General features: G+C 30.1%; 1 protein-coding gene and 1 long non-coding RNA gene across 2 annotated transcripts; both read right to left on the bottom strand.

Moving 5' to 3' along the window:
- Window positions 1-6397: 6397 nt before the first annotated feature.
- On the bottom strand, window positions 6398-8073 carry LOC142544810 (GDSL esterase/lipase At4g01130-like). The gene is made up of 5 exons (XM_075651846.1): window positions 7776-8073; window positions 7481-7687; window positions 7236-7393; window positions 6890-7160; window positions 6398-6788 (listed from the first exon to the last, which is right to left on the bottom strand). Exons 1-5 carry the CDS (start codon window positions 8029-8031, stop codon window positions 6520-6522), a joined length of 1161 nt encoding a protein of 386 aa, XP_075507961.1. The 5' UTR covers window positions 8032-8073; the 3' UTR covers window positions 6398-6519.
- An 8199-nt stretch (window positions 8074-16272) lies between these two features.
- On the bottom strand, window positions 16273-17111 carry LOC142546770 (uncharacterized). Its single transcript, XR_012820512.1, has 2 exons — window positions 16837-17111; window positions 16273-16499 (listed from the first exon to the last, which is right to left on the bottom strand). It is a non-coding gene; the product is annotated as an uncharacterized LOC142546770 (long non-coding RNA).
- Between the last annotated feature and the right edge of the window lie 2715 nt (window positions 17112-19826).

Here is a 19826-nt window from a genome sequence, read left to right as displayed (position 1 = left end):
AAGAATAATATATATATTTTTTAAAAAAGAAAATTTATGGAATTTTAGGGAAGGAAATTTTATATTTTGTTGTCCAATTCAAGGAACATTTCTTATTCAATAAAGGAACTTTAAAATAAATTTATTTGAAAATCATCTTCAGCACAATTGTGATCTATGAATTACTAACTCCTTTTATTTAAAGCAAAAACTTGTGTGAGACGATCTTACGTGTCGTATTTGTGAGACGGATCTCTTATTTGAGTCATCCATAAAAAAAAATATCACTTTTTATGCTAAAAATATTACTTTTATTGTGAATATCGATAGGGTTCTCATTTCACAGATAAATATCCGTGAAACTGTCTCACAAGAGACATTCTCTTTGTTTAAATGCAAGATAAGCAAATATAACTAATTATCTTTGGGTGTATCTGAAATGAATATTTCAATTCAAATATTTTAAACTCAAATTTAGTTATTTGATTTCAGAAAAAAATAAAATTCTATATTGTCTCAGTAAAAAAAATGTTTATAATAATCATCATAATCAAATTTCGATTACATTTAAAATCAAAAGTTTCTGATTTTTTTTTTCAAATATAAGTACTTTAAAGTTCAATCCTCCCGGCACACCCTTGAATGTATTTTGACTTTTGAGTACTTAGATAATTTTTTTTTTAAATTTTTTTTGAGGAAAAGTATTCAGATATTTGAATAAATTCAAAATGAAAAATAATTAGTATTTAATTTTATTTCTGTCAACAGCTCCAAATTATTACATCTCTAACAATCTAATTAATGTAAGCAATTTTTTAACAAATTTGAAAAATTAAAAAAATGGTCCTTCCATATCTTAGACATACAAAATAGCCCATGCCACATCATTTTAAAATTATAAAACAGTCCTTACAATATCTGTCACACAACTATATTAATCATAATAATTGTGAAATGTACCTAAGTCGCGTTCAAATTAAGAACGAGATTTTGAGTTTGAGATTTAATTGCAGCAAACATTTTTTATAAAAGACAAGATAATAACAATAGAAGCCATGACAAACTAAAAACACAACCAATACCTAAGTTTTAGGCCTAAAGTTTAGATATGGTTTGCCATTTGTTGAAATATCCAAGTATACTTGCTTGGTCTTTGAATTTTACAAGAATGGATCTGAGCATGAAGAAGTCAACTTATTCAAAAGTTTTGATTTTTAAATTTAATTTAATTGTTTAGTGGAAAAAAATGTGCTACCCTATAATGTAGAATGCCCCATTGCATTGACAAACACTTGTCTGCATAGTTTGCAAAAATGAAATGATTTAAAATACATTATGATAAAAATCACAATTTTGCAATAATTAATAATTTTAAATAATTTTTTTTTATATAAATTTTATAATTCTAAAAATAGTGGGGTGTTGTCTATAATTCCAATTAATCCAGCCGATTAAGCAAATACCAAAGAACAACTCAAAAGGCCTCTTCTTTTTGAAGGTGCCAGGCTAAGGTGGCGGCCATATACAATATACTATACACTCTATGCAATTCAACCACCTCAAATTCGGCCCTCCTATAGCCAAATATATATGTACACGATATATTGATTCCATTGTTGCATTTGTAGCCATATTGATCTCTCACTCTTTCGGCTCAAATCCCTCCAGATTCTTGGGTAAACGCCAAGGAGAGATCACCTCGTGATGTTTTATTGATTTGTGATACTATCTGCTGTAATCTTGTTTCCTTTCAGTCTTTGTGTCGTTGGCCGAAATTCTTGTAAAAGATTGTGTTTTGTGGAGAAAATCATTCGTTGTGTTGATTTGTCGTGACGTTTGATCATCAGGTTATGGTGTGAACGTGAAAAGTGACGGCATGATGAGAGAATCTTGGGAATTTTGATGGGTTATAAACGAGATTGGATCCTTATTTGGATGATTTTTTATGTGATTTTATTGACGAATATCCAAGGATCGGAAATTTACGACAAGGATGCCTTGAATTCTTTCCTTCATGATTATGCAGTCGAGAATTCCCCTAAGCATCATACAGGTATATTGTATAATGTCTCTTTACCTGCAAATTATTCGGGCATGGAAGTTTCCATTGCCCGAATTCGAGCTCGAACTCTATGGGTGAACGGTGCTTATTTCAGTTTCTTCAAAATCCCACCTAGAGTGTTGCCATGGCCTTTCGTAAGGAGGGTTGATTTAGTCTTCCAAAATCTTGGAATTTGGTCAGACAGTTACTATAATGTGCCTAACTACACGTTTATTGCTCCGGTGATTGGACTTTTAGCCTATGATTCAAATGAAAGTTCAAGAAGCTATGGAGAAATCCGGCTTCGGATCATGGGAGAAAATCCCTTTGTTGTTCGGTTACCAAATGTCACATTTCAAGAAAACAGAAATGTGACAGCCAAATGTGTGAGATTCGACAGAAATGGCACCATGGAATTCAGCAATGTGATTGCGAAAAATACGTGTATTTCAAGAGGGCAGGGCCATTTTTCGATTGTCATTCCATCTCAAATAATAATGAAGAAGAAAAAAGACGAGGGACTAAAGTGGTGGATGATAGGATTAGCAGGTGGAATTGTGGGATTAGTCTTGCTTCTTGTGCTCGGGTTTTTGGCGTGCAAGTATTTTAAACAACAGAGGATAAGAAAAATGGTGAGACAATCTGAAAGAAGTGAAGTATTGGATACAATATGGATTGGAAGAAGTAGAATGCCTTCTGCTTCTAGAATCAGAACACAACCAGTTCTTGAAAAAAGCTATATTCCTTGAGTTAATATCTTATAGTGGTTTTTTAAATTTTTCGAGTTTTCTCCATGTAAACATACTTTTATTTAGTTTGTTTTAGATAATATCTTCTTCTCATCAATTCTTGATTCGGGATAACGTTTGAACTGCTGGACCGGTAATTCATGTGTGCTGTATTGCTGTACCCGCAACGAATGATTTGAAGTCGGCCAGTTGGCTAACTTGCTTTTGGATCCACCTTAAATATATAATGTTGTCGAGTGGAAGACAACATAAAATGCAGCCCTTCAAATTTATTATTATAATCTGGTTGACTAGTAACAATCGATCAGTGATGAATTGTTTGTATCATAAATAACAAGTAATCAAGATTGAACAAATAATACTCTGATTTGTTGGTTAGGACATTGCTTTCTTGAAAAATTATTATGAATAATTCTACGGTGGCAGATGAGTTACTTCACAGAATTAAACCAGGATTTTTTGTGCAATGATAAAACATGTTTTTTTTTTTGGTGAAAATGATATATTGATTTCGTACAAATCTGATATGTTAAGATTGTGACAGTATCCAATGCTTAAGACAGTAGACACTGTTGCTGTGACATGTTTATTACAGTTTTTAGAAGTGAAAAGTGAGCATCCTATTGGCTGGATATCGGATAATTTATGGAGTGAAAATGGAGGATCAATGTGAGAGCCGTGAAGGATGGCAGAAGCCACAATCTTGTTTGCTGATATGCATTCCATCCCAGCTTACATAATTGTATGGGTCACTGCACGCTGTGGCAGTGATGTTCTTCCCGTCGATCAATTTTGTGTTTCCAGAAAAAAACTGGCTGGTTGAAATTGTAGTCACCACCCCCATATCCATCCACAGAATGCTTTAGTCCCATATTTCATATCTAGACATGATCAAACATCAAAGAACTAGATTCGTTTTACACCGTTTCATGCCTAAACAAGAGTGTTCAAACTTGAAGAAGGTAAAATCATGATAAAGGGGTCATGAAATTTTGATGGAATGGATGTCATAAACAACATTGGCATATGCTAAACCTTCTCTTTTTTGTCTTAATGCTTCTTTCTTAAATAACATATGTGGCTAGATGTAACAATTTCAATTCAATCGTAGCCTACTGCCCTACAACATTAAATGCAATTGACAAATTTGAAAAATCACGCATGACAAAGTTGAACTCCATAAATCATGCATTGCAAATTAATATATACACCCGTTCGTGATTTGTATGGATTTTTGAAATGTTCCAATTTTATTAAAGATAATGGCTTTGTGAATGGATATGCTATTTGCTCTTCTTTCAGTGCAAGCAAAAGCCAATTGAATTTCTCCATCATTGATGAGATTCATGATGAAATGGGGAGGAAGTTCTATGTGTTCTGACATGAAAAACTGAATTTTTCGTCATAGCGATATCATACATGTTATCACAAAATTTTTTTGTAGGACTTTTTGGCTCTTTTTGTGAATTTTTAAGAACTCTTTGAAGTCATATTGCTTCACAGGTAGTTTCAGTGGCATAGATATATTCTACTTCTGCAGATGAAAGTGCAATTGTTTTCTGTTTTTTAAAGACCGAGAAATTGGTTTGTACCAATACAAAATACATATCAAGACGTGTTTTTCTTCTCATCAATTGGTCCAGACTAATCATTGTTGGTGTAGCCAATTAGACTATTATCATCTTCTTTGGTATATTTGATACCGTTATTTTTTGTTCATTGCAAATATCGTAGTATTCGTTCGGCAACGGAAAAATGAATTTGAATTGGGTCATTCACAAATCTGGATATCACGTTTACAGAGTAGACAATATCTGGTATGTGCTACAACAATATGCACAGTGCGGATAGTTTTCATTCTGGCAACAGGTGCAAATATCTCATTGAAGCCAATCACAGGCTGTTGTAAATAGCATTTTGCAACAAATCTAGCTTTGTGTTTTTGGATTGAACCATTTTCATTGAATTTGCTTTTATATATCCTGTTTAATCCGACCACATCTTTATTTTTGGGAAGATCAACCAAGTTCCAAGTTCGATTTTTCAGAATAGTGGTAATTACATCATCTATGGATTTTTGTCAAACTTCTTTTTCGTAGCTTTTTCAAATTTATGTGGTTCACAAGAAAAAAATGCAGCTTATAAATCATAAATTTCTCTTAATGAAGTACATTTCTCACCGGGGATTCTGAATCAGAATCTGAGTCAAAATATTTTGACATTGTATTGAATCCACAGTAGACTTTGCACTAGAATCTTCTGTTTGTTTTGATTCAATGGATTTTTTGTTTTCCCAGCTACATACTTTCATTTCATCAAAGTGTAAGTCTCTTGAAATTATTTATTAATTTGTTTTGGATTAAACAAATGATATGCTTTTGATTTATCATTGTAGCCAATAAAAATGTATTTTTCACATTTTTCGATGAATTTCTATCATTTTTACGAAAGATTGAGAATAAGCCAAACATCCAACAACTCGAAAATGTTTGATTTCTGGTTTTCATTCGTGCTAAGTTTTGTATGGAGTTTTATTTGGATTGGACTTCATGGATGATTTGTTGACGATGTATACTGCAATATTGACGGTTTCTGTCCGAGAGATGTTGGGAAGACCTTTTGCTTTCTACATATTTACGTTTCGATTTTGCCTTTCAGCTACACCATTTTGTTGAGGTGTGTAGCATGCTGTCAACTGTATCCACAAGAACGATTATATGGTAGATTGCCTTTCAGCTACACCATTTAGTTCTGCATGAAAAAGGTAAAATCTTGGAGGTAGATTGCCCACAAGAACGATTATATGGTAATCAGACTTTGAAATGAATCACTATATGATATATATAGACACACACACACGTACTATTCAAGAAATCAAAATTTACCTAGAAAATCAATAATGACTGTCATCGGTTGCTCGTCCGCCTGGTTTCTTAAAGTAAGTCATGCCATTGGGAGGCTTTTGTGCAGGAAAAGCAACCCAAAATCCACTGTATCTGAGTTTGAGTCTCCAAAGTTGAATATGACCTCAAAATAACATTTAGCATCGGTGTTTTGTATTAAAGATCCCATCAACTCTGCAAAAGTAACTAAGATTTGCAATGATAATGCACAATGTCTTTCATTGTTTTGACACTCATTTAGAATTTTTGAAAACATATTAGAATTTTCTTGGATTTGTGATCAGAGATGCTGTAGACTTATATAACAATAGAATGGTAGATATAACAGAATTGTAGTGCCAGATGCTGCTAGTTTTTTCACACAGGTTAAGGGGATAAGTTGATGTCGGAAACTTACTGAGTTTATCATCGGCTTGTGACAAATCAGGACAATTTAGACATTCTAGGACGTCTAATTTTGGAATGTTAATGCAAGATTTGATAATATTTATGAAAACGGGATCAGTTAATACTGTTTCTTTATAATTTGCAGGCCTGTGAATGATAAAAAGAAAGAGTACGCACTGATCTTTCTAATGCAGATTACATGTACGAACGTGGATTTAAGTGTAATCCATTCTCTCATGTATTTTTATGGGATAATGTCCAAAAAACAACAAACTTTGATCTCATGCATGAAAAAAGCAATTGGTGACGTACAGTTCAGTTAAATTAACAATCAAAGTTAAATAATCTTTGAAATTTTATTTATTTAAGTGAAGGTGACATTAGTAAGAGTACAAAATCAATTTGTTTTCACTTCTTAGCACATATTTCTGGCACCGCTGAGTGGCAAAAGTTTTGTGCCTTAACCAATAGGCTGAATATCACAGTACTGATTAAGGGGGAAAGGAGGATCAAAATAAGAACCACTGAGTATAGCATATGCCAACTCCTTGTTAGCAGTTTCTGTGACATGGATTCCGTCCCAGCTCACGTAATTCTGAGGATCACCACATGCTGTGGCTGTAACAGTCTTGCCATCGATCACCTTAGTGTTTCCACAGAAAACTTGCTGGTTGAAATTGTAAGAACCGCCACCCCATCCACAGCAAGCAGTGGTTCCATGCTGTAATCCTGTGCAAAATGTGGAAAAAACTTCAAGAAATTATAATATGGGATTATTTCTTTTGTATTTTAGCGTCTACGGCATGAAAATCTAGGCTTAAAGTGCTAGCCGTGGGATGTTGGATGCTGGAATAGCTCGAGGAGAACGGAGTGACTGTTCACGTATATCACATTTGCATCGTGGAGATCTTGTCTTGTTTGTTGAAGTTGATCTTTTAGCATTGAGTTATATTCATTTACTGCATTGTTGTAAGACATCATGCATCCATACGAGTCAACATCAGAACTGTCATGGGTGAGTTGCACCAAGAATCCGGGGTAGCAGCCTATTGGAGCAAGATTAAGCACCATAAACGAGCGGCCTCCTAGTGCATAGAGCTCCTGTGTGTTAAAAAAGAGCAATGTCTATTAGATTAGACGTATATTTTGGGTTATATGACATTGCTCTTTTAACACCTTAATGACGCTGGTAATTTGTGAAACCACTTGAGGCATATACTGCTTCACTCCACCGGCACCTGCTGAGGATGCGTAACCGGTGAAATCATTCTGGCCGATGTAAATTGTGTAAAGGGCTTTTCCAAAAATGTCCGGTGGAGGAAGATTTGTTTGCCCTGTCAAGAAAATTTTAATCTTTAATGTAAAATAAATAACAATCCTTTATTTTTTGAACTTCTCTACCAGCTTAGGAAATTTGTTACCTGAGGATTGTTCTTCGACTTTAGCCTTAAACTGCTTCATCTGATTCAGCTGGACGGCTAAATAAAAAGGGCTAACTCCATTGACAAATAAAGAAGTAGTTGGCTGCAGAACTGTGGAAGCTGATGTAGCAAAGTTGACACCATGCCTGAAATCTGAACCGATGGACTGAAGATATGGGCTAAGAAATGGCAATCCCAAAGCTTGAGCTGCATTATGATTCGAAATGATTAATCATTTGGCAATAAACAAAGTTATATATCAAACTCGAATTTGCGAGAGAGGTTGAAACCTTACCTAGAAAATCAATATAAAGCCTACCATCTGTTGGTCTACCGGTTGGTTTCTTGAAGTAAGTCATGCCATTTGGAGACGGCTGCGAAGGAAAAGCAGCGTAAAATCCACCCGTATCAGAGTTGGAGTCCCCGAAATTGAAGATGGCTTCATAGGCACACTTTGCACTAGTATTTGGAACCAACATAACCATTAAAAACATCCAAGAAACCAAGATATTTCTCACAACAGAGGACCCTTTTGCTGAAAGGTAACTCATTTTTGTGACACTCCAATATTAACAATTGCAAAGTAGCGTGATCAAGAAAGCTTGGTGTTAGCATGTTATATAGGGGGAAAAGCAAAGCACAATTCAGCTGCATGCTAGACACTTGTAGACTAGCTCCATAACTGATCATCATTAGCTCTTGACATGAAACCTTGCATGAAAAGGTTCAGTAAATCAGCCAACACGTTGATGCGTGACAAACCGATAACTGCATTTTTATAAAGGTTAAACGAACAATTTTTTGCTCTTTGACACGATACAAAAGAGTCCAAATTGAAGTTGGTGTTTTCACCAAATGGAATTAATGTGAAACTTTTGATCTGGTAGAAGGTAGCCAAAGATTCCTTTGTGCAGTTGTTACCTGCACGAGGATATTCATGAATTGTGTCACCAAAGTGAACAAAGAAAATCTCAAGATCACTCGTACTTTCCCAAAAAAATTTCAATAATATTTGTATGAAATTTTCGTCACCTTGGCCATTTCTCTAATTCATTCCCGTGTTGGATCAAGACAATAACTTTTTGAATGCATACTAGGCTGGACTAGCTTCGGAGTAAAACAGTAAAAACCCTAGCCATATCTGGGGTTAAAATGGCAAGTTGTTCCCGAGTTTTGTTCTTTATCTTGTTGGAGGAAAAATTAGATGAAAAAAAAATAGTAAAATTTGTACAACAGTCAATTCTTGGCTTTCGAGTGTCAACTGATTCAAGAAGATGCTTCGTTTTTTTCCATGTTTGAGGATCTTATTCGCAAAATATTTCGAAATTTATGCGCTGTTATTATTTTGATTCTTTTGATTTTTGGAGTCCACCTTGTCTAATTATTTATGGTGGCTCAGATTTGCTAGCAGAAGACAACCAATGTTGCATATATATCTCATGATGCTAAATATTGTATTGCCATAGTTTTGATAAAGAACTTAAACAATTCTCCACTTTGAGTTAATTTTTGGGTTAAGTTAAGTCTAAATTTTAGTCATAATATGATATCAGAACTCAGGTTATTGATATATAAAAAATGAAATGTAGAAAACAAATAGTTTGAAAAGTTCAGTATATATACGTAAATAAGAACTAGGCACACAAAAATACATAAAAAAAATATACGACAACGATTTGTATCTGAAGGCTTGATGAAAATCATAATATATATTTTTTAATAATTCATCATTAACTAATATATATGAAAATTAGTTGATCGTAAAAAAAATTCATAATTAATTAACAGCTTAGGTATTAGAGTATTATATATGATATTTAAATATATTTATTTAATTATTTTGAAATCAAACTAACTAATTTCACAAAAAAGTAGTATTTTTTAATGAAAGTTTATTTATTTGATTATATTTCAATTTTTAATGGTAAAAATTATATCAATATTTTAAAATTTCTATTTAATAATTATTGTATGAGTTTATTTGATTTTTACTATAAAAACTTATATGAATATGTATTTCATTTCATATGTTGATTTATTTATTATTTTAAAATTTTGTTTAACAAGAAATCAATACTAATCAACTTTAGTCTGCAAATGATAGATTCTAATATAAAATTAACTATTCGTGATATAGAATTCAAAAAATAAAAAGCGAAAAAATTTCATATTAAATATTATTTAAATTGAATATTATGAGTTATATGTTACCATTAATATTGTTATTTCATTAGTTTTGATATTATTTTGATGAATTAGACACGAGGATTTTAATTTGATAATTATTTGTTCTTGGTGTGCTTCATTTATGTAAATTATGATTTATAAATTGATAAAATCCATAATTTGGTTGGTTTTCAGGTTATTCTGCCTTATACATGGTGTTTGGATATTTTTTTTTTAAAATTTGTTTCAATTCATTTCGTTCTATATATATACTCATATAATTTATTATATAATGTAAAATCAACATCTTGAATTTAGATTTAGAAAACAATTTTGAAATTATGTTATATAAGTCTTTAATTAATTTATTCATCTAATATGAGAAGAAATTAATCTCAAATAAATAAAAATAATAATTCAAATTATTTTTTAAAAAAATTAAACTTTTAATTTTATTATATAATATATATTTATGTGTATCACACGTTATTTATGTTAGTTAAATAAAATACAGAATCAATTATTTTATTACTTACTAAAAATTATATTCTTGATACCCTTTCGCTGCCAGGCTAGTGGGAGAGTCAGCATGGAGCAGATTTGTAAATATTTAACCTTAAATCAGTGTGCGTTTTTAGCACATTTCTACTCGACCGTTCGTACAACTACGTGTACTTTACGAGTACCACCATACACTTTCTTCTTCTTCTATATAAAGAAACAAAAATAAGCATATGATAGAGCTATTTTTGTTTCTAACATGGATATTTCATTGTTAGAATTTTATTTAGGTTATCCCATGTTCCTAATCTCCTGCTTCTTAGAGTTTGCTCTGCTTATTGTTACTTTTAACCCTCAACTGCGGGTAATTAATGCTTAATTAACTCCAGGATTGTATCGCACTTCAGTTTTATGCTGTGTATTGCATAAAAGTTCACATTTTGATGACTTCTTTTTTTGTTTTTGTGCGTTTATTGTGTTTTTTTTCTTTTCACGAAATGGGTTCCCTTGAAACGAAATGCGTTGTGAAAAAGTTCCTAACTTTATGGCATTGCTACTTCAGCGTTTGTTGTATACTTGGGGTTCCGATGAAACCATAATGACTGCGGATAATTTTATTGACTCTGCTGAAAGTTTTCTTACTAGTATCTTTTGGGGTTTTTTCCTTCAGAGTTGAATTTAGATCGGGGTTTTATTATTTTCTGAAGTTTTTGACAGTTTGTCAAGTTCTTGCACAACTATTCAGAGTAGAGCATTTCGTTTGTTATATAAGCATGAAGCCTTCGTGGGCTTGCCAGAGAATTTGGGTAGAAGGAGGTGTATTGTGGGTTTTCCTTTGGATTTTAGTACGATTTTAAGGTTTCTGGGATTTGTTCTAATGCTCTGTATTATTAGATTCCTAAGGTAGCTTTAGTGATGGGATATATCTTATTTTTTTACATATTCAAGAGACACTGAGTCTAGGATCTTTCCAATTTATGTTAGTATGAGGGCAGGAATGGAATTCTCGAATTGCTAGTTTCAAATTTGTCTCACTAGCAGGGCACAAGAAAGGCGTTGGCGTTAGTTTGCATAATTAGCTGTCATAGTGACACTTGTCCCTCATTCTTGGGGGGAAGCACTACTAGTACTCGAGGAATTTATTTCATTTGCGTTGTCTTGGAGTAACGAAGGCATTTTTCGTTCACTCGTTTGCTTCAAAGAATGGGGCACTCTGCAGCGCTTTGGGACAACAGAGCACCATTTCAGTTGACAAAGGACGTGAATGGAATTGAGCAAGTCGTGCTTTGGAACACTCGAGGGGCATCAGCACGTGTAAGATTTCATTATAGATCCAGTTTCCATGTCGCATTTTGTGATTATGGAAATTGATGATTGATATATTTTTTAGTCATGTTAATTAATTACGAAGAATTTTCTTATAGATGTCGTGTGCTGTTCGATTGGGGTTCTTGTAATTGTGTATTTTAAATCATCCAGGTAAGTTTACATGGAGGACAAGTTATATCATGGAGGAATCATAGAGGTGAAGAACTTCTATTCAACTAAATAAGAACCGAGTGCTTTTCATATTACCAAAAGTTATAATCTAACATACATATAAATATATGACTTCTAATTGTGAATTTTCCAATATACCCTTATTCATTTAATGTAGCAAATTAAATCAATAATTTTTTTGATGAGTTCTTTTTTAATTTATTGTATATCTTAAATGTCTTTGGATATTAATGCATATTTATTTAATTTATCAATTTACCCATAATTTTTCTTTGTTGCTAACTAAAATTTGTTACTAAAATTAGTATATTTTTTCTTGGTTGTTAATGAATATTTAATATATATTTAATATTTATATCTTATCTTTTTTTTATTTTATAAATTGATTTAAATAATAATTAAATAAATAGTTACTCAATAATTTAATGATTTCATTTATGATTTATTATGTATTATGATAATATTTTAGATAATAATGTTTTTAAAATTAAAGTTTCTATTATTATATATTTTGTTATTAATTTTCAATTGTGTTCTAAACATAATACAAAGTATGATTATATTAGCATTATTCTATTACGAAATCTTTATATATAATATATTGATTTGTTATCTTGTTTGTTCTTTTCAACCAATTAATTAATTTCTAATTGTATATAATGAAATTACATACATAAAAAATAATTTTTTCTCTTTTCTACATATTAATTAATTTATCATTATATATAATGAATTTATATATATAAACTATTTTTCACATTTCAAAATAACAAAATTGTTATTTAATATTACTCACTTATTAAATTAACTAAGTTATGTTTACCAATTCATTGTGCATTATTACTATGATTGCAACTTAATGAAGCATAGATGATGACATAGAGTGGTCACCCTAACAATTAATATTTGTGTTTAAATTATTATTAGTAATTAAAACTACTTTGTGGTCGATGAAATTATTTGATTAGTGAGAATAAATTTGATTTAGAAAAATGATTTCTAGAATGTAAAATAACAACTATATCATATTTGTTAGGTGCAATAATTGTTTATGTAAAGTATAACAATCCAAATGTGACATTTGAATTGTTTTACGATTTTAAAAGATTTTAGTTAATGTTGCATCGTTATCCCGGTTATAACTTTTGGTAAAGCGGCAAATGCATGATCTTACAATTGATATATATAAGAGTCAAAGTCATGAGATCGATTCTCATAGATTGCAATTAGTGTAATTATTGATATTGTTAGAGTGCAGTAATTGTCCTTGTTGGATACATATATCGAATCATGACGATTGAGCTACTATATCGTTTAAAATATTTGAGTTGATGTGTAATATCTATTCTAAAAAAGGAAAAAGTTAAACAAAATTCCCAAAGATTTAAAAGTTAGCAAAAACACAATTGATATTTAACTTAATAACAAGTTTAGGGGTTTTATTTTAACATCATTATGATAATTTAGTTAATTAAGAGAATTTTATTTTACAATCACTATATGCACTCCATTTAAATACATTGTGATTTTGGTTTTAGAAAAATTTACTATTCTTTTAATTTTATTTTTATTGTTTTCCATTGTGAATGATTTTGGATGAAAAATATCTTTGTTAATTTGAGAGAGCTGTCATTATGTTATAATTATGCAAATTGAAAAATGTTATATAAATAAGTGAATATATTTGATTTATCATCATGGTGTATTTTTATTTATTGTGTTTTGATATATTTATATTAATAATTACTCATAAACAAGATGTTATTCAAACGATTTTAAAAATTATCTAAATCTCGTTATTATATATTTCATTATTAACCACCCACGTGCATTGCACGTGATCATTCCTAGTTAATGATATATCTCAGATATTATAAACCATAAAACAACTCAAAAATAAGATTTTAACATTTTGCTAATTAGGGCAGTTGTTGCTTCCTAAATGATAGAAGTGTAAACAATAATTAGAGTCCTATAATCCAGATATGCATGACAAAATAATTTCAAAACTGAAGTTATGTGTACTGGAAATGAACTAGCGAAGGGTCACAGTATCTAGCTTAGGCAAAATGCCGACAGTAACATCAGGTTCACCAGCGCTATCTTCCACATAATTTAAATCTGTATAATTTAAAAAAACACTTAAATTTCATCATGCCCCACATAGAATAAGATCATAAATCATATGAGCAAACACAATGTAGTAAATGAGACTGAAAACTTACCAAGAAGAGGGGTGCAGTTCAGGTATCCAGCACTACAGAAGGTAACACGATCACGCATTGGGATACCGTCATCAGCAGGTGCCAATGTTGCAGCATTTATGCACGCTGATCTTGTTCCTGGAGACTATATAAGTTGGCCTCGTATTGGATTAACAATCAACAATCTGCTCCCACGCATATGGACTTAGACAATCATCCATCCTTGAGCTAGCTTTTGGACTTGAGATAGATTCCAATATCAATCTTGACATTGTATTATAGCCTAGGTTCATGTCTATTAAACTTTAAAATGCAATTAGCCCTACTTTCTCATGTAGCCTTGCTTGTTTCGTTGTTCTTATCAAAAGTATATCACTCGACGATGAACGGAGTATTAGAATTTGACCAAAACTTATATGCAATCAGTTACTGATTTAATAAATATATTTAATTATTATATAAAATTTTTTATACAATTTGATATCATATTCGAATAAGGATAATAATTATGTCGTCAAATTGAATTATTTGTCATTGCATTCGATATATTGATTGGGTGGAACTGTTACTAATAAAAAGAATAGAAAATGATATTAAAAAAGCATATATATTATTAGTTTATCAAGAGCCGGTTTTAGAGCTCGGTCCGCTGGCTTCCCTGTCATCAGCTCACCAACTTCCTTGACCTTCCGGCATTGGGTAGGCGTCAGCCCCATACATGGTCTTACGACCTTGCGACATTTCCATCTCATATGTATGAGTTCAGGTCTTTTGCAGAAGGTGAGATGTTTTATTTTTTAAAAATAATAATTTTAATTCATTTGTCACATTATGTTACTTACCGTTTCTAACATTAACATATTTTTTAAAAAAAATTTTGCAGATGTCTTTGGTATACTAGAATGGCCGCACGAGACATCACGCAGAATAAAAAGAGAGGTGGAAATCTTACAAATTTGATAAATATTGTCTTAAAAGACACATAGTTAGGCCTTGGCGTCTGCTCTATTTTTCCAACAATTTTACATACTAATAATAAAATATGCTTATTTTTAGTCCAACAATTATACATACTAATTATAAAATATGCTTATTTTTAGGAACATCGATTAAACATGAACACCATGGAGAAATTTTTGTTGATGCGTTATTAATGGTTTATTTAGAGAAATCAACTGTCGAAAAACTGATGACTGTAATTCTTCAAATGTGCAATATAAAAAAAGTTTGAAGGTGAAGTTTTATGTCACAAAATTAATATTGAACGGTACGTATGATTTTTCGTAAGTATCCGTGTAATGCATTGAAAATTTAATAATAATATTATAATGCAAAGGTTATCGTACCAATATATAATTGATATGTTATTGTATTATGTCTATTCAAATTACTTCTCAAAATTATAATTTGAATATGAAATCACTTCTTCAAATTAAAACCCCATTAAAAATTTGTATTGTTTATGTCATTTTATTTAATTACATTTACAGTTTTATACATAGTACCTAAATTTATAGGTATAGTACCGCATAAACGATAAACATATTATGTCATTCTTTATTTGATACAAATGTGATATCATTTTTCAACAAGAATACAAAAATTAACTCGTTTATTCAATTTTATCCATAAGGTTAATCCTTAAAAATACACTAGACTATGAAAAAACATTTTATTTGTTGTTATAATCTACCACGATTTGAAAACAATGAAAATTTCAGTTTCAAATACATCTTTCATGATCGAGAGGTATATAATTATTCTAATATTAATCTTTTTTGAATGTAAAAAAGTATGATTGTAACTGTAGGACCGAGCGATTGCCGCTTTAACAAAAGCTATAGCTGATGTTAATGGTGCAACTCAAATCTTTTAAACCGCACATCAGCTCAAGCACCACGGTTCGATCGTTCTACCAAGCAGGGACAATTATTACACCCAACAATCTCTCTCCCAATAATTGCACTCCTTGCAATTATTGGGAATCGAGCCTGTGACATTTGCTTTGATACCAATTGTAGGATCGAGCGCTTGCCGCTTTACCAAAAGCTATAACTGGTGGTAATGGTGCAACTCAAATCTTTTAAACCACACATCAGCTCAAGCACCACGGTTCGATTGATCTATCAAACAGAGACAATTATTGCACGCAACATTAACTATCTATTTAAATTACTTAAATTTGGTACTTCCTATGTCGTGGACTTGAATTACATAGGAAAAACACTCATGAAAAAAGTACCAACATTTTCAACTTCTATTATTGTGGCATAACTGCAAAGTCTCCAAAGCAAAGATCGGGGTTGGACGAAGAGATTTAATCAAAGGAATGAATTTCAAATTATATGAATGTCAAACGCATATAAACCCATTACAATATTTTGTATAAAAATTTAAACTGAAATATGATGAATCCAGACCTAAAACAAAATCATTCCAATCCCAATATACAAAATGAATTTGAAAGTATTAATTTAGATTAGCATTTGGACAAACGAAACAACAAGCGTGGGATGAAAAAAATGGAGGATGAGAAGTTATTCAGAAGAAGTAGAAAGAAGAAGATGCATCCAATGGATGAATTAGATAAGTGAGCAGTAAGGCTACCAACATCAGCATATACGCAATCCCTTGATCAATTGATGTTCCTGCAATTCAAGCACGGATCGAATGGGAAAAAAAAATCTAATGTCATACTAGAACAGTTTCGTGTTCGAGTATTCTTCCCTTTATTGAATTCTAAGGCGAATTTACAGGTTGTGAACCGAATAATCCGCAAATTTCACAAAATTTCAATGCCAAAAACAAAACGAAGAATCACTCTTATGTGTAAAACAATTTGCCAAAATTCGGTAACGTCAATGAAATTACAAAATTATTCCACGTCTGTAAATGAACCATCAGATCCGAAACACACTTTTCACCTAATTGGCGAGAAAATAAACGAATTAAAAGAGAGATAATCGAATCGTAGATTATGCGTACCATCGATGAAAGGTCCAGGAGAGGGCGCGAAATCCTGCGCTTGAACTGAAGGGGTAGCGTAGCCCAACATAACAGCTAAAATAGCAATGAATCCGACAAATGTTCTCATGGTAGAAACAAATTAATGAAAAATTCCGGTAAGAATTTCAGATCGAGAGAGTGACTTCTATGTATTGATGATTGTGACGAGGGAGGGCAGGGGGGTAGGGTTTGTCTTTACGCAGCCCACACCATGTTCCCGCCAGACTGTACAATGGATCGTTGAAAGGACCAGATTAACCCTAACGTCATCGTTCGCATGTGTTGCATATATCTAATATATAATTAGTTATTATGCACACGTAATACGTCGATTGACTAAAATATAATTTGACAATTTATGAAGTGATTAAATTTATATTTGAATTGTTGAAATAAAAAAATAAAAATAAAAGTATGTGTTGAAATTTAAAAAAAACAAACAAAAATGTAATATTAGTATCATATAAGGATAAAATTGGAAGAAAAAGTTGATGTCCTCCTAAGTAGTTAGTATCATGTGCTCATCCTTAATAAAATAGAATAGATATACTAATTAATTTGCACACGCATTGCGTGTGTGTACAGTCTTTTTTATCATTATCGATGGACTAAAATGAAATTTGACAAATTATGAAAGAATTAAATTGATATTTTAATTGTTTAAATAAAAGAAATAAAAATAAAAGTGTGTGTTGAAATTTAAAAAACAAAACAAAAAACAAAAGTGTAATATTAGTATCATATAAGAGTAAAGTTGGAAGAAAAAGTTATTGTCCTTTCTATGTGGTTACTATCATGTCCTTAACTTTAATAAAATAGAATGTTCGACTTATGTATTGAGCTTGGTCCATTTGAATGAGAAATTGGACAAGCTTGTGGATGGTAGGTGGTAAGTGTCCCATATAGGAAAAAAGAACATGACATTGGTGAGCTTATATTGTTTTACACTTTGTGGAATTGTAAGAAAGATTGGTTAAGAAGCTCTATCTCGTGCACGCCGGCGCAGGGGTGCAAATCATGGGCCCGATTTGTAGTGGAAAAAAGCTTGACTTGTATGCAAGCGTACAAGAACGACCTGAGTGCGTCGAATGTCGAACTGATCAAGACAAAATTTCTCACCAAGGTTATTTTATGTTATAATAAATGATAATGAACATGATATATAGAATGAAATGAACATAAACAAATTTTAAATATCACATGTATGACAGAATAAACTAAAAATCAATCAAATTATGGATTCATATTATATGAATAAATTAGTTAAGAACTTATATAACTTACTTCTAAAATTATTTTGTAAATTAAAATCAAGCTGATTATTTTATGTTATAATAAATGATAATGAACATGATATATAGAATGAAATGAACATAAACAAATTTTAAATATCACATGTATGACAGAATAAACTAAAAATCAATCAAATTATGGATTTTATCAATGCACAAATCATAATTTACATAAGTGAAACATTCTAAGAACAAATAATTATCAATTTAAAATACTTGTGACTAGCTCATTAAAATAATATCAAAATTAATGAAATAATAATATTTATAGTAAAATATAACTTATAATATTCAATTTAAATAATATTTAACCCGAAGTTTTTTTATCTTTTGTTTTTATAATTATATATCACATATAATTAATTTTATATCATAATATATCTTTTGTAGACTAATATTGATGAGTATTAATTTTTTGATAAATAAAATTTTAAAATAATTAATAAATCAATATATATAATGAAATACATATTCAAATAAGATTTTATGATAAATACAAAATAAAATCAAATAAACTCATACAATAATTATTAAATACAAATTTAAATTAATGGAATGATTTTAAACATTTACATTTGAAATATAAAAAATAAATAAACTATCATAAAAATGTTATTTTTTGTATTTGCTTGAATTAATTAGTTTGATTTCAAAATAATTAAATAAATATATTAAAATATCATGTGTAAAAACACTAATATTTTTACAAATGTTAATAAATAATCAGTATAATTATATTTATTATAAGGATTATGTCATATATTTTTTTAACAATATAAAATAACTTATGTTTCTTTTAATTGCTCGTTGATATATTTTTTCAGGCATTGCATATTTAGAGTTTTGATTGATAATTGATTTTGACGATTACATGCTTGTAATTTTTTAGTTATACAATTTAATAAAATAATCATAACTATAACATATATATTTGTCATAGATAAAAAATATTTTCCTTCAAATTTTAATATATTTTTTAAATTTTTACTCTCTCTTAAGATCAAAATTATATATGAATTACATTATAAATTTTCATATGGATAGTTATTATCTCGTTTGAAAGAAAAAGTAGATGGGAATATTTTTTTTACAATCAAGAAATTTTTATATACATATTTAATGAAGAATTATATATATATATTATGCATTTGTGTGTGTAAATTTCTTATTTACGTATGTAAATTTAACATTTCAAACTATTGAATTTATAAATTTGTCTGATATATAAATTTTTTAAAAAAGTTCTAATAAAATCATCCTATATCATAGCTAAATTTTCTGAATTCTCGTAAGATATTCATATTTTATTAGATTATTAATATATTAATATTCATAATTGTTGATATAACTCTCCCAAATAATTTATTAAAATATTAATTTCCAATTATTAGTTAAAGAACCCATAAAATATATCAATATTAAATTTTATATTATCATATTATTCTATATTTATCATATTAATATATTATCTATTGTTGCAGACATAGTTAATTTTTTTCATATATCTTTTTGTGATATTATAATTTATTATTAAATAAAAAATTGCATTAAAAATATAATTGCGAAAGCGCACAAAAGTTATATAAACAAAAAATTTATAGAGAGAAAATTAAAAAAATAAAACATTTAAAGATAATATAAAGATGATTACTTTATAAAATTAATATACTGGTTATA

Source organism: Primulina tabacum, chromosome 5 (assembly GCF_025594145.1).
Source record: "Primulina tabacum isolate GXHZ01 chromosome 5, ASM2559414v2, whole genome shotgun sequence".
NCBI lineage: Eukaryota > Viridiplantae > Streptophyta > Magnoliopsida > Lamiales > Gesneriaceae > Primulina > Primulina tabacum.
This window is presented reverse-complemented; position numbering and strand designations above follow the sequence as displayed.